Source organism: Aphidius gifuensis, linkage group LG4 (assembly GCF_014905175.1).
Source record: "Aphidius gifuensis isolate YNYX2018 linkage group LG4, ASM1490517v1, whole genome shotgun sequence".
In the NCBI taxonomy this organism is placed as follows: domain Eukaryota; kingdom Metazoa; phylum Arthropoda; class Insecta; order Hymenoptera; family Braconidae; genus Aphidius; species Aphidius gifuensis.
Window position 1 is genome coordinate 14861350 of NC_057791.1, and position 27751 is coordinate 14889100.

Sequence of the window (27751 nt, forward strand, 5' to 3'; positions counted from 1 at the left end):
AAAACAGTGGGTTCGATTTAAATAGTTAAAAATACTCTTGGATTATTAACACTTTTTTTTTTAATAATAAAATTTGATGATAATATTTTTTTTTCAAATTTTTAAAGAGTATAAAAAGGCAATTATTATTATAATAATTATGTGATAAATCCAAGTAGTATAAATAGGCATTTTAGTGGTACTATATGATTAATTGTTTTTTTTTTTTTTAAACTTATAATTAGACATTATTTTAACATTGCATTGATAAATGACTACGATTGCCAGGCATATTCTATTATTAACAAATAAAAAAATGTATTATGCTTGTATTATTATAATTTTTTTTAAAACAAATTATTTAACACAATTATCAATAATTTTTTGTTGTTATTTTTCGTAATTTTTTTTCTTCTTTGGGGCCGATCTACACAGCCGCTTTTACATTCATTCAGGTATAACTATTATTTTTACAAAATATACTCTTAATTAATTAATGTAAAACACAAACAAAAAAAAAATTATATTTTTTTTAATTAAAAAAAATCTCAGTCTAATAAATATTACAAAAAGAAAAGTAAATAGCATTTTTTTTTTTCGAATGAAAGATAATAATTATGCTGTAGTTGAACAAAAATAATAATAGTTTTTAATAAAAAAATAATAACAATTGTATTGAGTTAATAATTAAAATGGCAGCATTGTTTTTTTTTTGAATGCTGTTAATTGCTAATAGCACTTTTTAAATATGGTCTCAAACCATTTTAATTAATATCTAATTAATAAACAAATTTATAATCACAGTATTTAAAAGATTTCGACAATAATAATTAATTTATGAAAACAAAGAAATAACATTTAAAAAAGGCAATAGTTTAAAGATAGCATTAAAATATTGAAAAAAAAAAAAAAAAGTTAAATGATATATTACAATGGAGATTTATGAAATATAAAATATATTTTAATTATTATTAAATGATAATAATAAAATTAATTCAATCACATTCATCGAATCTAGTTAAACTCAAATATATTAATAAAAATTTTTAATTTTCCAAGCGAATATTCTAAATATATTATTAAATGTTATGAATTTTCGCTTGATAAATTTTTTTCAAATTGTTTGATTATTAACAATTGGTATGTCAATTGTCATATTATTATCATCATCAATGACATTACTAGATTGTCTGACAGTCAATGTACTATCACATATATCACTTGATAATTTTTGATTATTTTTATCAGCATTTGTAAATTCAATTGGTAAATAAATTGTTCTACAATGATCAATATCAGCACGACATAATGGACATCTTGAACAACGACGTGCACATTCAAGACATGCAACTGCATGTCCACAAGGAAATAGTGCTGTATCTAAACTTCGATCCATACATATTCGACAAAGCATTGCATCTAAAAGTTTTGTCAAACATTCACGTGATTCCTAAATAAATTAAATAACATTTTTTGATTAATGAATTTTATTTTATAATATTTATTAATCTTGTAATAACAATAATACCTTGCACTTTGAATTTTGACAATCACCACAATTGTGATCATCTTGAATTTGGCTGCCATTATTTGGCATACCAATATTAACAGCTTCACAATAAAGTGCTCTTCTAGCATTATCATAAACTTCACGACAAGTACGACGAATATCAAATACATATTTTTTTCCTAATGTTGAATCTTCATTAAATATTGATATTATTGTACCCTAAAAATATACAACAACAATTAAATCTTCATTATTAATTATAAGTATTTATAGAAATACCTTAAGATCACGTATGAATTGTGTTGTAACTGCACTTCTCACAGTTTCACAGCTATAAAAAGCATGTTTTTCTGTAATTGCACGATACAATCCACTGGCTGATTGACTAGAGTCCAATTTAAAATCCAATGATGCTTCTTCACCATCAAGTGACAAGTAAATTAAATGAAACATTCGTCTTTGTGATGTGGCACTTTGTATTGCAGTATATGGTATACTAAAAAAGCAATTATACACAATGTTACAATCAATAATTTAATTATAAATAATAAAAATTAATCTTACTTTTGTTTTTCCTCATTTTCACCACGATATACAGTAATTCCATGTGGTCCAACGCCAATCATAAAAACAGTATTTGATCCAAATTTACTGTGAAACATTTCTTGTCCAAATGCATCAAGATTTGATACTTCTTTTAATAACCAATATTCAGCAGTTGATGATTTCATACCCTAAATAAATTTAATTGAATTAATCAATAAATAAAAATGATATAAGTTTAATTATTTTTAAAATAAAATTTTATAATTACTTTAATTTCTTTGTGTTGTTGAATAATACGATGAAGAAAATCATTTGGTTTTGAATCACATGATTCAGATGGTTGTATATGACAAAATTGTGAATACAATCCATGTGGTGGTGATAAATGATCATAGTCACCAACTTCAGCTTGTGATATTAATGCAACAATACGTGATACAGCTGTCCAATCGTTGACTTTCAATCGACCCTCAAGAAGTTCCAAACGTAAGTGTAAATAAAATTGATGTCTGAAATAATTAATATAATTTTTATTTATAAATATAACACAATGATGATATGAAAAATAAAATAAATACCTTGTTGCTTCTTGAAGTAGTAAATGTGGTGGTACCCAAAATTTAACTCTCAATGCAAATCTAAGTGGTACAACACCTCCACTACCACCAGTTTGTCTGTCAATTGGATTTCTTAAATTTAACCATAATTCTTCACCTTTGGCATTTTGATATTTAAGACCAAAATAATCACACTCCTTGCTTATTCCCAAACAGTTGCATGCCTTAAACATTTCAAAAACAAATTTTAATTAAATTTTAAATTATCATATTTTTTTTTTTTAATTATTCAAAGTAGATATTTGGATATTTTATTGTTCAAAACAATCAACTAAAAAGGAAATTTATTTATTCAATAATTTATTTACTGATTGGTAATAAAAAATAAAATTTAATAAAACAATTTGCCAGAGTGATTTTGAATCATGTTCTTATTGATTCAATAATATTTTTTTTTTTTTATTAAATCTATTATTTATATTTAAATCTAGTTTTGAATTTATTTTGAAGTTTTAATCAATAAATACATCAATCATTATTGTTGTATTTTACAAAAACTAAAAGAAATAATAAAAAATAAAAATTTAATTTAATCAAATAAAGAATATCGTATAAAATAAAAGTTTAATAGAAAAAAAATATATATATTTTTTAAACACATCAACATTTCAATAGACATAATAATATATAAGAAAAAAAAACTTGAAAAATATTTTTCTAAAATGAATGAAAAAGTTGCATTCAAAGCTTTACTTGTAAAAAAGTTTTTGGTATTTGAAAAGTGAAAAAAGTCAAGAGCCAACTTGGTTTTTATTATTTCTGTTCTTTATTATTTTTCTTTTATATAGTTGAATTTGCCTTATGGAAAAGAAGTAGAACCAAGTGGCATAATAATAAAATAGTAAAATCTATATATTTAAACTTAACGTAAAGTTTTTATCATTATATATAGGTAAGTATGCCATTACTACTATATCATCAACAGCTCTCGATATATTTACTCTGGATAAAAGTAAAGAATATCATGGTGACGAAAAAAGTGCTCTTCAATAACAAACGTTTATAAAAAAAAAAATCTTATTTTTATTATTTATTTTTGGTTGTTGTTAGTGGTGACCTATTATTTGCAATCTGTGTCAATGCTGACCCCATCGTCTTGCTCTCATTGGCTCGTAAAACCAATAGTGCTCATTCAATTGGTAAACAATGGTCAAAGAATCTTGGAAAATTCAATTTGAAATATATTTCAATGGCTTTTGAGTGAAATTTATTTGAGTTTAAAATTTATTTCGAAACTTATATGTGAACATTAAAAATAATAAAATACATATAGCAAATAAATATCTCTTATTTACAATAATATTTAATAATTTTTATGTTGTTAAAGAAATAATTATACATTTTTATTTCGTTGGATGAAAAGTTTATTAATTTATTGAGACAAAAATATTATTTTTCAACACCTTTTTGTGATTTTTCGATGAATTTTCTAAAAGCTTTTTATCTCGGATTAAATTTTGAAAAATTAAAAAGAAAAACTCGGAAAATTTGCCGACAAAAAAAAATTTAAAACTCGTAATTTTCTATTTTTTTATCTAGAAATCTAGATATACTGAGTAAATTTTAAAATATTTAAATTAAATAAAATAAAACTATCAACTTTAGGCAACTTTTTCATGCTAAGTAATCCTTTTTTTTTTTTTAAACTGTACATCTTATGGAAGCTTGCAGATTATAATGCAAATTAGTGAATATTTTTTTATGTTTAAAAATTTATTTTATTTTATTTTTTTTTGTATAAATAATTATATTGTAGCTGAAAGCAAACCAGTCTCAGCTAGAGTTCAAAACCGGCTTTATTCAATGTAAACAAGTTAGCCAGCTTTTTTGTAAACTGAATTTAATATTTTCAATAAATAAAATTGTCAATTAGTGTAACCTTTTTGACATGGCGCCAAGAAAAAAATTTTTCCATTCAACTTTTAATTAATTTTATTCATTTTATTTTTTAACACTATTCTTGTCGAAATTTATTCAGATAAAATCTGCAAAATTAAAGCTTTTGTTTTTTTTATTTTAAAAAACAATTTTCAACGAATATATTTTATATTAATATTTTTATAATGTATATCTATAACCTAAATAATATCAAGAGATTGCCAAAAATTATTAGCGCACAACTACAAAAATTTTTTAAACTTATAAATATTTAATTTTATTGTGTCAGTGCAATCATTAAGGCTCGGTCAAAGTCTACTTATTTCTGTTAGGGTCACCCACCAACCCTGATGAAAATATTTTTTCGTAATACTTCGGATTATCCCGTGTAGCTTCGAACAACTCCGGATTATCTTGTATTTCATTGTACTATCAATTTATTACTCCGAGTCTACAAAAATACAAAAATAATCCAGACAAATTTTTTTAAAACTAATAAATTCAAAAGAAAGATTATCGACACTTTATACAAGTGTTTAATATTTCGAAATTTCGATTAGGCAAATATTGAAAAAAAATACGGAGAAAATTCGGAGTAAAATTCTTGTAAAACTTTACCTTTTAATTTATCAATAAATACATTTAAAAAAAAGGATTTTTCTCAAGCAAAAAACAAGTACTAATAGATCCAAAATACGTCGAGAAGATTTGATTAATATCTACACCTACACTTTGAACAAAGACAGTATATAATCAATGCCCTTGTTGAGGTGGTTAATTTATCAAGACAACTAGGCATTAAATTTTGAATATATATATAGTTTTCCCATGCATGAGAAAAGTTTTAAACTAAATGGGATTTAGTCATGACACATATGAGATTTAATATATATATATATAGAAAGAGATAAACATGTTTAACTCTCTCTCATGCATCGTGAGTATACGAGCTTTGACTATTTAAACTTTGAGTCTACGTGGTTTGAAGTACATCCGGATATATTACTCGTGTCAAAGTCCACACAAATACATTTATAAATATTATAAATGTATGCAACAAACCGCAGTTGAGTAAAAAAAGATGTATCATTTATATATATCAGTATATATTGTTTGACTATGTAAATATGTATATTTAAATTTTTTTAAAAAACATATACAGAGAGCAATAATCCAAGATTTAATTTTTTTCTTTTTATTTAAGATGAGTTGGTTGGCCTCGTTGAAGGTCAAATGATGTTTATATACCTCTAACGACAATAACATTTATAAATATTTTATCTGTGCGTAGGTTTGTCTTTATCAATTTTTTTTGATCAAACAAAAAAATATAATTTCTTATTTTTAAACGAGGTTATTCCTCTTTAATCGTGTGTGTATACTATTAGGTAATTTTTTAAAATATATTCATATATAAAATTTATAAATACACAATCATAAAATAAAATAATAAATTTATAAGAAAATTCAAGTCTTATCATAAAACTTTATCTTGGATTTTTTTTTTTTTTTCAACATGTAATAAAAGAAGAAATAAACAAACTCATGTTTAAATTGACAAAATGTAAATTTTTATTAACGTCAGAGAATTTTTAAAAAAATAAAAAATAAAAAATATTTAGAGTATAAACAAATTTATACATTTTTATTTATCAAATTGTATTAATTTTAAATTATTAGCAAAAAAATAAAATTACTATTGAGAGAAGGAATAAATGATTTATGATTTTGAAAAAAAAAATTAGAATAATGTAATTAAAAGTTGATGATGCATTACAATTGCTCATAAATATTTTATATCAAGATGTAATAAACGTCAAAGTCAATAGTAACATGATACCGATTATTTCTAAATTTTCATTTTGAAAATTTACATTATTATCAAATGACACGGCAACAGCAAATAAAAACTAAATTATAAAGCTATTAATTATATAGCTAATTTAAAAATAATATATTAATTTGTTATGTAACTATATAAAAAAAGATTAAAGAATAAAAGGTCAATGTTTCAGCGGTAAAATGATATTTTTGTAATATACACTTTGTGTATAAATTAATGTTGAAAGCGAGAGGGATCGAAGGTTATAATTTATATATACTGAGGGACCAGAAGCATGTGTGTGCTTTGCTTCTGATAATGCTTGAACACGCATGTGTTTAAAAATCAATTTTAAATATAATAAAATAATCCAGTTTCTTAGCTATTTTTAAACTATTGTATAATATAAAAAGTTTTATTGGATGTAGCAAAGTGCTATGTTCAATTTTTAAAAAAGATAAAAAAGCTTTTTTTAGAAAATTAAGACAACATTATCTAACCGAATTTCTCTATGCTTTAAATTTTGTTTGTAATTTTTTTCTAAATTCAAATTTAACAATGAAAAATCCAGAGAAATATGTTCATCATAATTGTGACGAAAAAATTTAAATATATATTTCATTTTTTAACCTTTGAAACGAGCTTTTTTTGGCAATCGTATTTTTTCATTTTTAAATTTTTCGTTGTTTTGTGTTAGATTCAACACAATATAATGTACTAATTTTTAAAACAAATAACCTCTTTGATAATCTCTGTTATCAATTAGCAGCAAAAAAAAAAAATACCCTTGTTTGTCAATTGATGATAAGAGAAATACATCCAACCCATTTTGTCCACATCAAATTATCAGTCACAAAAATAAACATTTATCTCATCTTTGATTTTTTTTTTGTTATTCAACAAAATAAAAAAAAAAACATTGATAAAATTACAATCTACTGTTAAAAACACACTTATAAATTATCATAAAATATTTTTTCAAAGATTATAATAAATTTAACAGTAAATAAATTGTTTTTTTTTCAACACAAATTGCTAAATTTACACATAATAATAAATATAAAATAACACAGAATGAATTATCATATAAAAAAAAGTATCTGATATTTAAATAAATTTTATATTTAACTTACGAAATAAATAAATATAAATAATTTATAAAAAACTATTGAATATTTATGAAAATTTTATAATTTTATAGTTTTTTTTGTGAGTGAGTCAAGTGACAATAATTTTTTTTTGTTCCAAATATAGTATAAAAAATTATTTAAAAAAAAATAAGTGAAAGAGAAGAAAAAAGAGGTAGACAAGAGTAATATATTTGTTTGTTAACATATTGGAGAGACGAAAGTATAAAGGAAAAATCGGGGCCATCGGAAATATAAAGAGTGAGACAGAGTTGGACTCTCGAGTCCAAAGTCCAATACTTCGAGGCCTCATGTATATATATGTTTTTTTTATATACATTAACTGAGTTTGTACGTGGCGTTTCTTTTCGTTTGATATATTATTATTATTATTATTATTATTATTTATAATAATCATTATTTGATGATGATAAAAAAGAAGATATAAATATTGTGTTTTCTCTCAATATAAACATACATAAATAAATTAAATATGAAATATATATATTTTATATATTTTATTTGTTTTTTTATATTTGAATTAATTTGAATTTACAATTAGTTTATAATTGTTATTATTATTTTAAAATTTTAATGGCAATAGTTACTGTAGAAATGGAAGAGAAATAAACAAAGATGCGTTAGAAATTGCATCAACAAGGTAGTAATTTAATAGGAAAAAAAATAAAAAAATGTATAATGTAATTTAAAAAAAAAGAATAATTTAATAATGTTGAGTTAATTGAGTGGGTGGTTTTTATTTTTTCGGGGCCACACAATGATGATGACAACATTGAGCACGTGCACAGCAGCAAGTCGAGTAGTGAAGACCGAGTATCATTGGAATTTAAAACGGGAAAAATCCAATCGAGGTGACAATTTTCATCGTCCAATACGATTAATCAAATTATTTATATATAAAAAATAAAAATTTATTTTTTTTTTAAAATAAATATATATATTTTATGATAAATTTTGCTACTTTAAATAATAATTATCACCTTGAAAAGTTTAAACGAATAAATTGTTTTTTAAATGACAAAAAAACATATAAATAAATTAGAAAAAATAATAAAATGATTAAAAATAACTAATAAATTTATTCTTAATTTAAAATCGAAATAAAAAATTTTTCTTTTTTAACAAATAATAGTTAAAATTAATATTTTTGTAGAATTTTTTTAGGAGAAAAAATAACAGATGTTTTTTTTAATTTAAAAAAAAGTTTTAAAATTTATTGTATTTATTTAGAGTATAAAAAATATAAATTGATAACAATAAGATAAAAAAATAAATTATAACTTTACTCTTAGATATTAAGAAAATAATTACAATTATTTTAAAAATTTCTTAGAGAATGTATACAAGCTTCGCAATTAAACGACAAAAAAAAAATAATTATATATAAAAAATTAAATAGTTAAGTAATTAAATAAATTAAAATAGATAATGAAATTAAAAAAGCTTTTAATTAAAAAGGAATAACAATGAGAATTAAATATTAATCATGACCTTGAATTGAGCAAGATATATTTGTCATCCAGAGTCATGCCTCAGGCGCATGTTCACGTACACTCATTGCGAAGTTGATCACATCTGCAATGAGTATCAAACAATTTCCGACCGCAAGTTTTTAATTTCAATAAATAAAAAATAAAACAAATTTAATTAAACAGAAACGATACTTTTTCAATTTATTTCAGTGGTCCAGATTAAAAACAAGCTATAAATACAACAAAAAAATTATTTAATATATATTTGTAAAAAAAAAAAAGCAATCAACTTTTTAGAAACACAACAAAGTCCAGGAAATGAATCATATAAATTTTAATAAATAAAAAAAAAAAAAATATATATATTTATTACGTTCAAAGTTCAGTATAAACGTCATCAACAATTGAAAAAAATATTTATATAATTCATTAATATGGAAGTACAAAAATTTTGTCAAAAATAGGTCAAAATAAATTGGTTTTATTGAATGGAAAATATAAAAGAGATACAGAGTTGTTTTTTAAATTTAAAGAGAGTGTGTATATTGATGAAGAAAAATAATTGTTACATGCAACAAAAGAAAAATTGTTATTCGGTCAAAGTCTACAAAGGTGCTCGTAACACCTTTGTATCATCTATGTACATGTAGAAGCCAAGCCAAGTTGAATGACCCAATGTGACATCATCATCAAAGTGTTTTATTTGCAAATCAATATAATAAAAATAAATTTAATTATATTTTTTTATGGTATGACAGACTTTTCATAGAGCGAAAGTTATTACCTTTTTTTTTTAAAAAAAAACACATGTCAACTCATCATTATATATCGTTTGATATAAAAAAAAAAAAAACTTTTATTTTCAAAAACATAAAATCAAGGAATTTGAATAATCAATAAATCTATTTTTTTTTTTTTCTTCTTTTATTTATGATTATAATTATTAAATGTTTTTCATGAAACTATTTTGATGATTTCAGTAACAGCTGATGTACTTGCACTTGAATATAAAATTTATAAAAAAATAAAATCTCATTGTTAATGAAATTAATTAATATTCATCAAAATATGTAATTAACTATTTAAAATAATTTATTAAAATTATTAGAAGTTATTACGTTTTTTTGTATAAAAATTATAAAAAAAAACAAAAATTAATCTTACTTTATTATTTAATAAATTAATATAGTTAATAGTATTAATTAATTTATAATATTTGATTAATTTAATTATTGTTTTATATTTATTTAATAAGCTAATTGTATCAGTTTATAGATTATATTAAGACTGCTAAATTATATTTGAAATTATCTGCATCTTTAAAGTCAACTGACCAGTTTAAAATTATAATTATTTAATTTTTTTTTATATATAAATATTTATAATATTCAAGTTGAATTATCATTAATATATTTTCTATAAAAATTTACTTTTTATAATTTAATAATAATTTAAAACCGCAGTGCAGATCTGCATCAATCGATCCATAGAGAAGAAGAAGAAAAAACACTCGGAGCATTTTCATTAGGCTGATAGTCTCAAGAGGCTTTTTCGTCTAGGGAAGAAACTTGTGAACATGATTACCAAGAAACTTTCAGCTAAATGGAAAACACGCGACTCTTGAGAATTTTTGCATAAAAGTGAATAAAAATTTTCCAACTATTAAATCCCTTGTGATATTCAAAAAGAGTTTATTTTTATTTTTTTTTATTTTTTTTCTATTTATGCTTCATCCGGTTGTGTCCTATATGTATATTTTTTATTATACATTCTAAAAGTTTGTTTTTGTATGAAATGCTCATGGCTATTTTCAGCATTTCATATATATATTTTTTTTATATATTTTACTGTTGAAAAAATAATTTTCCAATTCATGCTTTTTTGCGTTTTCAATTACTCGAGACCAATTCGATTTGGAATTCTCTTCGATTTCGTGAAATATAATTTTGAATATACACAGTTTTATTTTGAAACCAAAATAAACATTCAATTTATCTGCTCAAATAAGCAGAAATGATAAAAAATGAAAAAAATATAGCTTGTTTAATATAAATCTCACGACCAGTCATGAGCAGTGTTTGCAGCAAAAAAAAAAAAAAAATTTATAAAGCTGCAAATAATTAAAAAAAAACCTCTTCAACACAGTTGTCTAAAAAAAAATTTACTTTATATATAAAACAAAGAATAATAAAGAAATAAAAAAACTATATTCTTTTTCTTTTGTAATATTATTTGACATCTGGGAGAGAAAAAACTGCTCACGGTCAATTGAACGCTAAAATTTTTCCAAGCAACAAAAATGAAAACTGCTGAATTGTAAAACATGCCAATGTATTATTAAAATTAGAAAAAAAAATTTAATAAAGTAAAAAATATATTCAAAATAAATCAAGTCATATTGAAAAAAAAAAAAATTTACATCAAGTTTTATTTAAATCAAAAAATGAGTTTTTTTGTTTGAAAAAAAAACGTGTCGTAAAAGACACATGTTTCTGTGAAATTTATATACTATTTTTTTTTTTTTTCTATTTCGATATTTTTAGACCACGTGAATGATAGAAGAAAAAATGTATTATAAATATAGTATATAAGAAAAATTTCTATGACGTGATACATTTCATAAAGTGATGAAAAATGAATATAGAAATAAAGAAAAAAAAAAAATTCTCAATTGATGTATGTTGTCATTGAATGGTTAATAGTTACAAGAATTGGATGATTATCAAAAGGATATTCCTCGCAAGTTGGTACAGTATCAATTTGTTATACAACATGTGACGGACACTTGACTATTGCAAGTAGAGTTCACGTACAAGGTTGATATATTATAATCACCAATAATTACAATTTAATGCGATATTAAGATATTCATAAAAAAAAAAAAAGATGATTGAGCACTATATATGACAGTATTCATAGTTATATATAATTAATTTTATCTAGACAAGAGTTTCCTCACATCGCACGACATCAGGTTGTTCACATGAATGATAATTAATTTTACTCTAGAGTTATCGCTCAGGAATTATACATGAAAAACAAAAAAAAAAAAAAAATAGCTATAATTTTTGAAAGTTTTTAAGTGTGTTAAAAACATATGCACTCAACTGTGAATTTTATAGTTGGTATTAATCAAATTTTTATTTCATCAAAATAAATTAGATGGTGAATTTTATATATTAATTTATCAAAAGCATCATGAGAAACTTTTTGAAACTCTTGTGCCACTTGGAAATTTTGTTAAAAAAACATCCAGCAAAAAACTCATCGTCAAGTCTTTTCTTTAGTTTAAATTAATTATATCAAGATGATGATGATGAAAACTACTGTGTAAATATTTGTCTTAAGTGAATGTAAAAATTAAAATTTTTAAATAATAATAATAATAGCAAGTTAAAGAAAAACAAACGAAAAATTATTTAAAGTTTATATAATTTTACTTGAAGTGTTTTTTGATATTGAGGAAGTTTGAGAGAATGGTGCTGTATCAAAAAAATATAAGGCGTTTACTGTGATGGAATTTTATTGGTGCAAAATTTTGATGATAGAAAATTGGATATAATAAATTATTGGGCTGATTGAAAAATATCAATTAGTAAATAAACAAAGGAAAAATAGAAAATTTTTGCTTCTCCAATGTGAGGCATCACGTATGGCCCTGAATTATTTTCATTATGTTTTTTTTTTTTTATTTTGGTAAACACTTTATAGACTAGTAAGCAAAGTGACTATTTTATTTTTCAATTAATATCTTTGTAATATGAATATTTGAAAAATTAATTTAAATACATGCTAAAATTTATTAATTTTAACAAAAAATATTTTTCAAACAAGCTGGAAAATCGTCATGAAATTTTGACATAACATGTATAACTATTTGACAAGTCTAATTTAAAAGTATCATCAACTTTTCAAGACAATTAAATTGTGCTTAAACTTTTTTAATAAAAATATTCACATAAACTTATATATTTTCTTCATGAAAAATCAGCTTTATTTTTCCCAATACAATAAGGATAATAAATAAGAATAGATTGCAATTGACTCGTTTAAAATATTGTGTATTTAATCTGCCAACAATATCCACAGCAAGTTTGTGGAAAGAACCACAATATCAACGGTTAAGATACATGTACACAAAGGCATATATAGTATGCACTATGTCGTGTTCAATCCTCGAGAAATTCGCTTGAATCGAGTATAAAATGGTCTGGGATCTTGAAACGAACGTGCGGTAAACATCGACCGGAGCAAGTTAAACGAATAGTAAATATATACATATATAGAGAGTAAAGTAAAGAAAGAGAAAGAATGAGTACTGAGCCTCAAGCATTGACGACCCATGCAAATAGACTGACCCATGATTGTATACGATCTTTTCCCTTATATGCAATTTAAACCACTCTCATTGTTTTTTATTATATATTTTGCATAAAAAAACATTTTTTTTTTTTTTTATTTATCTACTTTTTATTCTCTTTGCTAATGCTTATCAGTTAAATTTTATTGATTATTATTTTACAGAAGAATTTGTACTTTGTACCTGGTAGAAAAATAAATAATATCTAGTGATAATAAAAAAATTTCAATGTTTATCAAACTCTACAAGTGGTAGCTCAAGTGTTAATATAAAAATCATGAAATTTTTTTATCAAATTACTTTTCTTTTTTTTTTATTGATAATATTATCTATAATTTTTATTCAGTATTTTAAATTTTTTTTAGCTCAATAATTCAATCATATAAAAAATTATCTATTTTATATTTTTTTTTACATTTATAAAAATACTTAAATTATTCTATAACTATCTTACACAATGTCAGCACTAAATTCCAGCAAAATAGTAAAATAAAAAAGATCAAATTTATGAATATAAATTTTATATTATATTTTTTTTTTTAACCATAAGTTATTAAAATTACGAGAAATTTCTTTTCATGTTAAAATCTCGGTTTAAAATAAAAAATAAAAAAAGGATTACTCGTTCTAAATTCATGAAGCTTGCAAAATCTTTTTGACAAAGAATTTTTTTACGTTACTAAGAGCAGTTTATATTCCTTATGCATATAAAAGCTCTTTTTTTTTTTTTCTAAAAGCTTGCTGGATTATTATCAACGGATTTCTAATGACTATCGACCTCATTGCTCATCTTTTTTTGCAAAAATATCTGCCGATGTATTTTAAGACGTATAATAATTATATATGATTTCGTATAAATTTTAAACAACAATTGAATTAGATACAGTATTTTTATAAATAAATATAAATAATTTATTTTCTCGCAAATTGATTTCTTAATTCTCCTCACATCTGTTGCACAATTTTTTCGCATTTTTATTCTTACAAACGTCAGTTGACCCTTGAACTGATACCAAAATAATTGTCTGAGTTTTATAATTAAAAGTTCAATATTTATAAATAACTAAATATTAATTAAATATTTTTAATCTCACCTTTTCTAGACATTCCCGTCCGATGGCTCTGGGATCCACCTGTACCTCGAGAATCACCGAGTTTGCTTGACTGACAAGACACCACATTTTTGCATATAAAAAAACGAAAAAAAACAACAAACGAAATATTTGATAATGTTTCGATGTCGAAATAAAAATTTCTATGATTTTAATAAATTCTTTTGTACACTGAAAAAAAACCTCTGTTTTTTTTTTTCTCGTATTTATTAATAAATGAAATAATGTTGATAAAAAAAAATATGTTTTTTTTCAGTTAAAAAATAATAGAATCAAAAAATACGACACACCCGGATGTTTTTGTGTTTATTAAAAATCAATTGATAATTTTTTAATTTTGAATTTTAAATTAATTTCATTTATGAATTATTGTTTAAATTATAAATCAATTTTTTTGGAGTAAATTAAGTGTCAATATAAACTTGTATTTTTTGTTGTTAGTTGCTACGTGGTGGTCCAACGTGATAATAAAAATGTTTTTAGTTAAACGTATTTCTTCAGCTTCCATGTCTCCCTTGATGATACTTTTCACTGAACTTTAAATTAATATTATAATGTATTTATATATATAACTGTATTTTAAAGGGAGATAATATAACACAAGTCAAATGGCGCTTGATACGTTTTTTGTTAATAGTATTGTTATGATTGACAATGACTGTGAACAACTGATAACACTGGGCCAACAACCGCGAATGCTAGAACCGCGAATACAGCTGATCATTTTTACTCTGATCCCTCTCTCTTTTTTTTTTTTTATACTTTATATGTTTATTTACCTGCGCACAAGAATCATTCATTACCAATTCGTTACAAACCAATGGTAAACGAGTTATAAAAGAATGTCACCAACAGCTGATTATTGACACGCCGCCATATTGTTAAATTCACTGGTTTTTAAAGCGCGGGAAATTACAAATTTTTATTCAGTTATTAAAGAATAATTATAAAAATTAATAGAATAATTCTTCAATTGAAATCTTATTTGATGTATTTTTTATGGCTATAATTTAAATATATTTTTAGATTTTTTTTTGGATTCAATTGATTTAGTTGGACAAATTATTTAAAAATTAGATAATTAAATATTATTTTTTTGTTTTTAATTATTGAATAAATATTTAAACAACATTGTTATATTTTTTTAGATGAATTTTATTTTATTTGAATGCTAATACTGTACAAACAGTCGATCAGGTGTTCAGCTCAGATGTACACAAAAATTGGAGCTACATTTACAATATTGTATTAACAAAAATCAAAAAAAGAAAGAAAAAAAAAACATAAGTATATATTTTATACGTTGGAGATAATTTTAAAATGAAACAAAAAATAATTAGTACATCGTCGCGAGATTCTCAATAATTTTAGGAGCTGTATGAGAATCCAGAGAGGCTGTACTTTTAAATTTTAACTTATGTTTTGTCCTGGATGCAACAGAAAAACAAAAAATAATATTACAATAGGTTATAGATAACAATTAAGAATTAAACAAATCACCAATAAATTTTTTTTATTTTATGACAACAGCAAGTGCTCAAGAACACCTACAAAAAGTTCAGGATATTTTTTTTTTTTAACTTGAAATTTTTCATTTGACATGACAGCTCGTAAATTTTTTTTCATAAATTCTAAACATTTTTTATTGAGTTTCTCAAGATTATATCTGTCAGAAAAAACAAGTATACTTGCAACATTATCAAAGTTTATCGTTTCGCATATGTCTCCTTCACAAATATTTTTAAGGTGATCAACCTGATATTTTTCAGCAACAGCAAGTAGTTCCATTGGCATTTTGTCAATATTCGGTGACTTACCAGTATAAATATAATGTAAAAATTCTTCAAAAACTACTTCATCAATATCTTCAATGATAACTTCGTTTTTTTTATTTTCTTTGAATTCTTCATGATCAAACATTGCGGCAAAAACAGGACTGCGTACTCCAAGAATTCCTTTGATTGCACGAAATGATTTTTGACCCACTTCAATAGTAACATCAGCTGATTTTTTATTTAACAAAAGTTTTTTGCAGTCTAAGCTCAGTTGTGGTGTTGCATTAAATTTTGAAAATACAGCAGAATTATTTGTTATTTTTTTAGACATTTGTATTGTACAATTAATTTTAAATTCATCATATTCATTCGATACTTTCAACAACTCTGAACTTGAAATTGGGTAGCTAATTGTTTCTAGAAGAGTATCGAGACTTTTTACAATAGCTGCTCCTAGTTTGTTATTAATTGATATCACAAAAATAACTTGTAATTGTAGAGGATCATTGAATGCTTGGAATGATTGAAGTTCTAGATCCAGCGACAAATCATAAAATTTAGAACTAAGAGAGTGAGTATCAGATTCAGAATCGTCATTTAAATCGGTTGCTTTTCTTGGATACATTTTCATAATCCATTCATCGTCAAAATCAGAATAATGAGATGAAAAACTTGGTGATGTCATTGTTTCTCTTATGGTCGACTGATTGAAGTTTTTAATTGTCCACTCATATTTAAATGTACAAGTTTCTTCACCCTTTAAATAGTCTTCGATAGTTCTAACAATTTCTGACATGATTATATATATTAATTAATTATAATTGGTTTCCAAACTGATTAATTTCTTTGAGGCCAAGAAGACTAGAGACTTTGAGGCACAATCGTATTTGCGTATTCATGTATTTTTATTCAGTTATTAAAGAATAATTATTATAAAAATTAATAAAATAATTCTTCAATTGAAATCTATTTTTAGATTTTTTTCTGGATTCAATTGATTTAGTTGGACAAATTATTTAAAAATTAAATAATTAAATATTATTTTTTTGTTTTTAATTATTGAATAAATATTTAAACAACATTGTTATATTTTTTTAGATGAATTTTATTTTATTTGAATGCTAATACTGTACAAACAGTCGATCAGGTGTTCAGCTCAGATGTACACAAAAATTGGAGCTACATTTACAATATTGTATTAACAAAAATCAAAAAAAGAAAGAAAAAAAACATAAGTATATATTTTATACGTTGGAGATAATTTTAAAATGAAACAAAAAATAATTAGTACATCATCGCGAGATTCTCAATAATTTTAGGAGCTGTATGAGAATCCAAAGAGGCTGTACTTTTAAATTTTAACTTGTGTTTCGTCCTCAATGCAACAGAAAAACAAAAAATAATTGTAAAATATATATGGAATGAGCCTAATATACAACATTTATCTGAACAACATATCCATCACCCTAAAACACTCAACTATTAATTTGTTTTTTGCACATTATTTAACTTTCAAATAATAAATTTATTAAATAACAAAAATACCCAGGCCATGGTATTTTTGTTTTTTAATAAAATTTATTTTTAAAATTAAAATCATTGCAATTTTAATTGATTATATATATTTTTTCTGTATTTTGAATTTTTACTAGTGACTTTAAAAATTTATATCAACAATTATTATTAAACACAAATATATTTAAAGCCAAATTATTTTGAATAAAATTTATATAGAATAATTATTATTGTCAAAATGACTTTCATATTTAACTGCTAATAACAGCAGTATAATTTTGAATGATAATTATTATAAAAATTAGAATTTTGTATATTTTAATCATGATTAGCTTTAATTAGAAAAAAAAAACGAAATTATCATTTCAAATTACTAATTGTGTATTACTGAATATACTAAAAACAATTTAACAGTTATTATTGTTTTTTTGGAAATACATTTCTCTGGATAGATATGAGATTATTATAGAGACATTATTATTATTTTTTGTTTCAATTAATTTATAAACACTGTAAATATAATGATGTTTTTAGGCGTTATTGGCTCAAGCTGCAACGCGGTAGTTGGCGTGTAATTCAGGATTTATGTTATACACAAGACCCAAAATTTCTTGAATGACCTGTTAAATTTTATTTAATGTTATTATTCATCATTATTTCTTACTAATTTATTATAAATAATTATAATCAACTTACTGCTGCTTTGTTTACACAGACACCTTTGTTCATCTCTTCAATTTTAATCTTGGTGTCAGCATCAATACGCATTGCAACATCTTCTTTTGAACCCATATGCTAAACAATTAAAAAAACAACAATTAATTAATTTATCAACAAAATTTAAGATCATTAAAATAATTTACCTTTGATTCAAACTCTTTAAATTGTTTTTCTCTTTCTTGACGATATTTTTCAATCTCATCTTGGGCTTCTTCCTTGGCCTGCTTCAATCTACGAGTTTTGCCTGTTGACAACACACAAAACCATTGAAAATTCATTATTAAATCTCAAGGTTAGACCCACCCAAATAACCCAACATTCATCCCAAATTAATAACAACAAAATATCAAATTTTGAAGCATTATTTATGCTATTTATTCTCATTATTGTAGTATTATAATTGTATCGTTATTATTTTAACAATATTAATGAGTAATTGGTTTTTAATTTGACTGACAAAGCCATAGTCAGGTGTTTTATCAGTGTCAAAAAATATATATGACTTGTGTAATATTAAAATTAATAATAATAATTTATTAATAACTTACGTCTTCTAGCTTCTGAAACTTTGTCAGCAGCTTTCTTTTCAGCTGCCAAAAGTTGTTGAATACCTTGTGTTTGGCTGGCCATTTTAATAACTTAATGGACTTTTCTTTTTTTTTTTTAGGGATAGGCACCAAATTAACGTGTAATCACCACGACAGACGAATCGATCATATGACTTGTGAAGTTTCGACAAACCTACACACTCTAGAAAGCGCTACCATCGCAATGTCACGTGCTTAAATTTATTGTTATTATTATTTGCATAAGTGGGAGTGTAAATGTGTGTTAATAAAAAAAATAAAATATTGTCAATTAATTTATCAATATTGAGATGAATTTATTTGAAGAAAAAAAAAATACATGATTATTTGTTTACAATACACGTCTACATTGTAGATTTCTTCTCTTATTAATATTAACTTTTTCTTGTCTCTTTTTTTCTTCTTTAAATGCCTCACTGTTGGCTTTACGTTCAATTCTTCTTTGCTAAAAAAATAAATATATATATAAATAATTAAGAAAATATTTTTATATTATAATAAATTTGCTTTAAATAATGTTTTACCTTTCTGTAATCTTTAAGAGCTTGTTTACGTTCTTTACGATCTTCAGGTGTTTCATTTTTTGGTCGTATACTTAATATACTTAATGTTGATCTCATTGTTTCAGCAATTGATTGACTTGTATTTCTACCTCTAGCTTGATCATACTCAAGATTTAATTGTGCAAGACCTCTTGCTGTTAATTTACCAGGTCTACCATCAAGTACATTTACTGGTATACCTGTTCTTGGATCAATTCTTATTTGTTCAATATGTTTTGTTGGTTCTTTAAGCAATTTTGGATGATTATAAATATTACTATAAGTTGATAATATAGTTTCACAATCCCATTTATCTCTTCCACGTGGTTCAACAGCTATACGATGTAAATCTTCATCTTCATCATCATTACTTGAATCATTTGTATGATTTAAAAATTTTAAACGATCTTTCATTAACTCTGCAATATTGTCAATCTGTAAGAATAAAATAACAAATTAGTTGAAGACAATAGGAATAAATTTAAAAATTAAAATACGTACTGCTTCTGTTTGTTTCTTTTCAAATTCATCAACACACTGAAGTACACGAGCATCATCAGCACTAATAAATCCTTCAATTTCATTTTCATCAAGTGGTCCTTGTTCAATTTCATCATAATCAGCATACATCTGTAATGAAAAATATTATTTTTATTAATTTATTCTTCTACTTATAAATATGATAATATAAATGTAGTTTATACCTTATCAAATTTTCTATCAAGTTGTGTCAATCCATCATTTCTACTGATGACACTACTGCTCATGGAATAATCAGTAAATCTTGACTTTGTTTCTTCTTTATCAAATCCATGACCATGTAAACTACCAAGTTCATCTCTTTCTTCATCAGATAATCCAAAATCACCTGATGATACATCAGAACCTGAGTCATCATCACATGACTCTGTGTCTGATCCCTGAGCATTAGCAAGTGTTATAAAATCATCTTCAAGTTCATTCTCAGGATCATCATGATCAAAATCATCATCCATAGCAGCAACAATTTCATGATCTAAATCTGGTCGTGGTCCAGATATTGGTGCTGCTTTATTAAGAAGTCCAACTTCTTCTTCAGCAATTGATGCAAATACCGATGATGGTAAATTACTTTTTTTTTCAATTCTTTCCCAATCACTTCCAAGATCTTTTGTATCTTTTAAATGTTTTGAATAATCATAACCATCATCATAGTATATACCATGATTTATCAATTCTTCACGTGGTAATAAAACACGTTGAGGTGCTTCTACATCAGCAGCAAGAGGATCTTTTTGAGATCGATGAACAATATCATATGTTATTGAATTTTTTTTATCAATAAACTTCTTTGTTTTTTTACCCTTTAAAATAAAATATGATAGAAAAATATTATTAAATAAATAAGGGAGACATATTGTATGATTAAATCTTAACATAACCTTTATATTATATATTTTTTTCTAGATAATTAGTTATAGAAATTAAATTTACTAATTGTACATACCATTTTCGATTATAATCTTTTATTAAATTGATTATTGTTTTATTTTATTTTCAAGATAACTCAATTGTGAGTGAAAAATTTATGAAAATATTGAGTCAATATGTGCTGTACATAGACAGTTAGACACAAAACATTACAAAACATGTTAAAACCAGTCCAAACATGTCGAAAGTTAATAATAATAAATTTAGACACAGTGTTGCCACCATTGTCACTTGTCAAACTCGGTGGCCATCTTTCCACTAGATTAAGCCTCTTACCCGCTAAAATTTTAAAAACTAAATTAAATTTAAGGCGATAAAAAAATAAATGACAATTATTAATTTGATGTTTAATTTATTAAATGAATTTTTATTATAAAAATACAATGTAGTAAATTATCAAATTGTTTTTGTTGTTAATAAAGTTCTTTAATATAATTAACGAACAATAGAAAATACTTTATTCTAAAGATCAATGAGTTAACTCAAATCTTAATCGAGATATAAAACAGATTGTAGACGATCATTAAATATATCGTTTGGTAAATTGATGATTTCGTTTTTGCTCATATGAAGTTCACCAAGTTCTAATAAATCATTAAAAGTACCTGACTCAAGGTTTTGTAGTTTATTTGAATTTAAATTTAGGTGATAAAGGTTTTCTAGACCTTTAAATATATATTTTGGTAAAGTTGTCAATTGATTTCCACTGATATCAAGTTCCTCAAGTTTTGTTAAACCGTTGAAAATATCTGTCTCAAGATCTATTAGTTGATTGGAATCCAGATGTAGACATAACAGATTTTGCAGACTTTGAAATATATCATTTGGTAAAAAGACCAGTTCATTTTCACTCATATAAAGTTCTTCAAGTTCTAATAAATCATTAAAAATACCTGAATCAAGGTTTTGTAGTCTATTTGAATTTAAATCTAGGATACGAAGCTTTTGTAAACCTCTAAATATATCGTTTGGTAAAGTGATTAATTCATTTTCGTTCATATAAAGTTCTTCAAGTTCTAATAAATCATTAAAAATACCTGAATCAAGGTTTTGTAGTCTATTTGAATTTAAATCTAGGATACGAAGCTTTTGTAAACCTCTGAATATATCGTTTGGTAAAGTGATTAATTCATTTTCGTTCATATAAAGTTCTTCAAGCTCTAACAAATTATTGAAAGTACCTGATTCAAGGTTTTGTAATCCATTCGATTTCAAATCTAGATGACGAAGTGTTGGTAAACACTCGAATATATCTTTTAATAATGTCAAATTATTTTCACTGATATCGAGTGTCTGAAGTTTTGATAAATTGTTAAAACAACCTGACTCCAGATTGCTCAGTTTATTTGAATTTAATTTCAGTTCATGTAGACTTTCTATGCCATTGAATGTATCTTTCACTAAAGTTGTGAGATTATTATTAGAGACATCAAGTTTATGAAGTTTTGGTATACCATTAAAATTAGCTGGCTCAAGATTATTTAATCCATTCGATTGTAAATTTAGATGATTAAGATTTACAAGACCATTGAATACATTTTTTGATAATGTTATCAAGTCGTTATTGCCTAAATCAAGCACATCAAGGTCTGACAAATTACCAAAAACACCTGGCTCAAGATTGTTTAGTTTGTTTGAATTCAAATTTAATATATGAAGTTCTTCAAAACCATTAAATATACCTTCAGACAATGTGGTTAGACTGTTGTTGCTGATATTAAGCTCGTTAAGTTTTGATAAGCCATTGAAACAACCTGGCTCAAGATTTTTTAAATGATTAAATTGTATTTCTAATGTGGAAAGATTAATACAATCACTGAAGATATTTTTCGATAAAGTTGCCAGATTGTTTTGGCTGATATTAATTCCTATAAATCGTGATAAACCATTGAAACAACCTGACTCAAGATTGTTCAGTTTGTTTGAATTTAAATTTAATTCATAAAGTTTTTTAAAACCATTAAATATACCTTCGGACAATGTTGTCAGACTGTTGTTGGTGATATTAAGCTCTTCCAGTTGTGATAAACCATTGAAACAACCTGGCTCAAGATATTTCAATTGGTTAAATTGTATCTCCAACTTGATAAGACCAACACAATCACTGAAGATATTTTTCGATAAAGTTGTCAGATTGTTTTGGCTGATATTAATTTCCTCAAGTCGTGATAAACCACTGAAACAACCTGGCTCAAGATTATGTAGTTGATTTGAATTCAAATCTAGATACCAAAATTCTCGGGGATAACCAAATATTTCTTTTGTTAAAGTTGTGAGATTGTTATTGCTGATATTAAGTCTTCTAAGACCCAGTAAATTATCGAAAATACCCGGCTCAAGATAAGTTAGTTGGTTCGACTTTAAATTGACATCACCTATACTTTGAATACCATCGAATATATCTTTTGATAAAGTTGTCAGTTTGTTGTTGCTGATATCGAGTATGTAAAGGTCTAATAAACCAGAGAAAACACCTGGCTCTAGATCATTCAGTTGGTTTGATTCTATATGTAAACTCTGAAGATATTCAAGACCATCAAATATATCTTTTGGTAGTGTTGTCAAATTGTTATGGCTGAGATCGAGTTCTTGAAGTTGTAGTAAACCATTAAATAAACTAGACTCAAGATTGTTCAGTTGGTTGTGATCTAATCTCAGTTTAACTTCAGAATCATGAAGATTCTCGAGACCACTGAATAAATCTCGTGGGAGAATAGTTAATGCTTTATTACTCATATTTATTTCATATTTTTTAGCATTATTACACAGCAACTCACAAATTTTTGCATCATAATAAGGTGACTCTTTGTTACAAAAGTACTTACTATGACTTTTGATAATTGAAGTTGAAACTTCACTTGTATCCATAACTAAAACAAAATTAAGTATTTAAAAACTTTTTAAACACGTAATCAAAATTATATGAGTTAAATTTGGAAACTTACTGTTAATTGACAATCGTCAGGAAAATATCAAAAGTTCTCCTCAAAAACTGAGCTGGCTATATATTCACGTGACGACAATGGATTTGTTTATAAAAGTGAAGGCCAAGTCGCTTGGAACTATCAAAATAATTTCCTTGGATTGTCAACTTGCAACAGCTGGTGATATGAAATTATATTCTATATTTCAATTTTAAGACAACCTCTATATTATATTTTTATAGAAATGATAATCTTTTATTTTATTGATTATTGTCTTCTTTTATTTTAAAGATATAACTCGATCGTTGTTGGAAAATTTATAAAAATAATGTGTCAATGTGCTGTAGACACAACAAGGCACACAAAACATGTATAGAAACTTAGAAAGTTAAAAACAAATCCATGGAGGTGAATATAAAACTCCATGGTTAAAAGTTAAAACATGTTGAAAGTTAATAATAATAAATTTAGACACAGTGTTGCCACCACCATAGCCACTTGTCAAACTCGGCTGCCATCTTTCCACTAGATTAAGCCTCTTGCCCGCTAAAATTTTAAAAACTAAATTAAATTTAAGGCGATAAAAAAATAAATGACAATTATTAATCTTATGTTTGATTTATTGAATGTATGTTTATTATAAAAATACAATGTGGTAAATTATCAAATTGTTTCTGTTAATGATAAAGTTCTTTAATATAATTAACGAACAATAGAAAATACTTTCTTCCAAAGATCAATGAGTTAACTCAAATCTTAATCGAGATACAATACAGATTGTAGACGACCATTAAATATATCGTTTGGTAAATTGATGATTTCGTTTTTGCTCATATGAAGTTCATCAAGTTCTAATAGATCATTAAAAATACCTGATTCAAGTTTTTGTAGTCCATTCAAATTTAAATCTAGGTAACAGAGGTTTTTTAGATCTTTGAATATATCGATTGGTAAAGTAATCAATTTGTTTTTGCTCATATGAAGTTCATCAAGTTCTAATAAATCATTAAAAGTACCTGACTCAAGGTTTTGTAGTTTATTTGAATTCAAATTTAGGTGATAAAGGTTTTCTAGACCTTTAAATATATATTTTGGTAAAGTTGTCAATTGATTTCCACTGATATCAAGTTCCTCAAGTTTTGTTAAACCGTTGAAAATATCTGTCTCAAGATCTACTAGTTGATTGGAATCCAGAAGTAGACATAACAGATTTTGCAGACTTTGAAATATATCGTTTGGTAAAAAGACCAGTTCATTTTCATTGATATAAAGTTCTTCAAGTTCTAATAAATCATTAAAAGTACCTGACTCAAGGTTTTGTAGTCTATTTGAATTTAAATCTAGGATACGAAGCTTTTCTAAACCTCTGAATATATCGTTTGGTAAAGTAATCAATTTGTTTCCACCGATATAAAGTTCTTCAAGGTCCAACAAATTATTAAAAATACCTGGTTCAAGGTTTTGTAGTCCATTCGATTTCAAATCTAGATGACGAAGTGTTGGTAGACAACTGAATATATCTTTTGATAATGTCAAATTATTTCCACTGATATCAAGTATTTGAAGTTCTAATAAATTATTAAAACAACCTGACTCAAGATTGCTCAGTTTATTCGAATTTAATTTCAGTTCATGTAGACTATCTATGCCATTGAATGTATCTTTCACTAAAGTTGTGAGATTATTATTAGAGACATCAAGTTTATGAAGTCTTGGTATACCATTAAAATTAGCTGACTCAAGATTATTTAGTCCATTCGATTGTAAATTTAGATAATTAAGATTTACAAGACCATTGAATACATTTTTTGATAATGTTATCAAATCGTTATTGCTTAAATCAAGCACATCAAGGTCTGGCAAATTACTAAAAACACCTGACTCAAGATTGTTTAGTTTATTTGAATTTAAATTTAATATATAAAGTTCTTCAAAACCATTAAATATACCTTGAGACAATGTGGTCAGACTGTTGTTGCTGATATTAAGCTCGTTAAGTTCTGGTAAACCATTGAAACAACCTGGCTCAAGATTATTTAAACGATTAAATTGTAGTTTCAGCTTGCTAAGATAACTACAATCACTGAAAACATTTTTTGATAAAGTTGTCAGATAGTTTTTGCTGATATTCATTTCTCTAAGTCGTGATAAACCATTGAACCAACTTGACTCAAGATTACGTAGTTGATTTGAATTTAAATGTAATTTATTGAGTTTTCCAAGATCTTTAAATATATCTTCGGACAATGTGGTCAGACTGTTGTTGCTGATGTCAAGCTCGCCAAGTTCTATCAAACTATTGAAACAACCTGGTTCAAGATTATTCAATTGATTAAATTGTATTTCTAGCCCCATGAGATTCCAATTGCATTCAATGAAGATATTTTTCGATAAAATTGTCAAATTGTTTTTGCTGATATTAATTGAATTTGCCGATAAACGCTTAAACCAACCTGGTTCAAGATTATGTAATTGATTCGAACTTAAATCTAGATGATTAAATTCGTATGGATCACCAAATATATTATCTGATAAAGTTGTGAGATTGTTATTGGCGATACAAAGATCCATTAGACTTGGTAAATCATCGAACGTACCTGGTTCAAGGTAAACTAGTTGGTTTGAGTCTAAATCCAAATCTTGTAGATTAAGATCATTGAATAGATCTTTTGATAACGTTGTCAGTTTATTTTTTCTGATACTAAGTGTGCAAAGGTGTGATAAACCAGAGAAAATCTCTGGTTCAAGGTCAACTAGTTGGTTTGAGTCTAAATACAAAACCTCTAGATCATCGAGATCATTGAATAGATCTTTTGATAACATTGTCAGTTTATTTTTGCTGATATTAAGTGTGCGAAGGTTTGATAAACCAGAGAAAATACCCGGCTCAAGGTCAATTAGCTCATTGGACTCTAAATTTAGATCACTTAAACTTGAGAGACCATTGAATACATCTTTTGGTAAAGTTGTCAGTTTATTTTTGCTAATTTCAAGTGTGTGAAGATTTAATAAACCAGAGAAAATACATGACTCTAGATTAGTCAGTTTAATTGATTCTATATATAGACCAAAAAGATATTCAAAGCCACTGAATAAATCTCTTGGGAGAATATTTAATGCTCTATTACTGACATTTATTTCAAATTGTTCATCATTATTATTACACAGCAACTCACAAATTCTTGGATCATAATAAGGTGACTCGTTGTTACAAAAGTACTTACTATGACTTTTGATAATTGAAGTTGAATCTTTACTTGTATCCATAACTAAAACATAATTGAGTATATTTAATCCGCCCATTATCCTTATAATGTGACAACAAAGTAAAAGTCGCTAACAAAACTGTTACATGTGGCGATATGATATAAAAATCAAATCTATAATAATAGCAATTGATTATTGTCTTATTTTTTTTTAAAGATAACTCAATTGTTGTTGAAATTGTGTCTGCTGTAGACAAGCTGACGCATCATGTTACATGTGTAGAAAGTTAAATAAAAATCGCGCACTACAAGGCCATCTTGAGCACCACCGATAGATAGTTCTATATAGCTATATAGTTCTATCCGCTTTTAAAAAAACTAAGATAAATTATAATAATAATTCTTAATTTAATCACCTTAAAATCTAGGTAACGTTGCTTCGGTAGACTTGTAGTCCCGGGAATATTTCATTTGGTAAAGTGGTCGCAGTGTTATTTCCGTTGACATGGAGTTCCTCAATAGTTTTAATAAATCATTAAAAATAAACACTTTTATGAAACAGCACTTG

The 27751-nt window shown here is 24.9% G+C and overlaps 6 protein-coding genes across 6 annotated transcripts; all 6 read right to left on the reverse strand.

Moving 5' to 3' along the window:
- Positions 1 to 186: 186 nt before the first annotated feature.
- Positions 187 to 15178, reverse strand: LOC122855159 (E3 ubiquitin-protein ligase MYLIP). The gene is made up of 7 exons (XM_044156326.1): positions 14427 to 15178; positions 2614 to 2816; positions 2304 to 2544; positions 2054 to 2223; positions 1769 to 1985; positions 1508 to 1708; positions 187 to 1429 (listed from the first exon to the last, which is right to left on the reverse strand). Exons 1-7 carry the CDS (start codon positions 14511 to 14513, stop codon positions 1094 to 1096), a joined length of 1455 nt encoding a protein of 484 aa, XP_044012261.1. The 5' UTR covers positions 14514 to 15178; the 3' UTR covers positions 187 to 1093.
- Positions 15179 to 15962: 784 nt separating this feature from the next.
- LOC122853930 (speckle-type POZ protein-like) lies at positions 15963 to 17015 on the reverse strand. Its single transcript, XM_044154338.1, has 2 exons — positions 16389 to 17015; positions 15963 to 16256 (listed from the first exon to the last, which is right to left on the reverse strand). Exons 1-2 carry the CDS (start codon positions 17013 to 17015, stop codon positions 15963 to 15965), a joined length of 921 nt encoding a protein of 306 aa, XP_044010273.1.
- Positions 17016 to 17351: 336 nt separating this feature from the next.
- LOC122855161 (V-type proton ATPase subunit G) lies at positions 17352 to 19313 on the reverse strand. Its single transcript, XM_044156328.1, has 4 exons — positions 19003 to 19313; positions 18598 to 18698; positions 18431 to 18529; positions 17352 to 18354 (listed from the first exon to the last, which is right to left on the reverse strand). The coding sequence occupies exons 1-4, from the start codon at positions 19082 to 19084 to the stop codon at positions 18280 to 18282; spliced, it is 357 nt and encodes a 118-aa protein (XP_044012263.1). The 5' UTR covers positions 19085 to 19313; the 3' UTR covers positions 17352 to 18279.
- Positions 19313 to 21234, reverse strand: LOC122855160 (protein LTV1 homolog). Its single transcript, XM_044156327.1, has 5 exons — positions 21070 to 21234; positions 20288 to 20926; positions 20085 to 20213; positions 19566 to 20018; positions 19313 to 19486 (listed from the first exon to the last, which is right to left on the reverse strand). Exons 1-5 carry the CDS (start codon positions 21070 to 21072, stop codon positions 19373 to 19375), a joined length of 1338 nt encoding a protein of 445 aa, XP_044012262.1. The 5' UTR covers positions 21073 to 21234; the 3' UTR covers positions 19313 to 19372.
- Positions 21235 to 21536: 302 nt separating this feature from the next.
- On the reverse strand, positions 21537 to 24253 carry LOC122855162 (insulin-like growth factor-binding protein complex acid labile subunit). The gene is made up of 2 exons (XM_044156330.1): positions 23999 to 24253; positions 21537 to 23923 (listed from the first exon to the last, which is right to left on the reverse strand). Exon 2 carries the CDS (start codon positions 23919 to 23921, stop codon positions 21543 to 21545), a length of 2379 nt encoding a protein of 792 aa, XP_044012265.1. The 5' UTR covers positions 23922 to 23923; positions 23999 to 24253; the 3' UTR covers positions 21537 to 21542.
- Positions 24254 to 24666: 413 nt separating this feature from the next.
- LOC122853931 (toll-like receptor 3) lies at positions 24667 to 27280 on the reverse strand. The gene is made up of 2 exons (XM_044154339.1): positions 26431 to 27280; positions 24667 to 26286 (listed from the first exon to the last, which is right to left on the reverse strand). The coding sequence occupies exons 1-2, from the start codon at positions 27278 to 27280 to the stop codon at positions 24734 to 24736; spliced, it is 2403 nt and encodes an 800-aa protein (XP_044010274.1). The 3' UTR covers positions 24667 to 24733.
- Between the last annotated feature and the right edge of the window lie 471 nt (positions 27281 to 27751).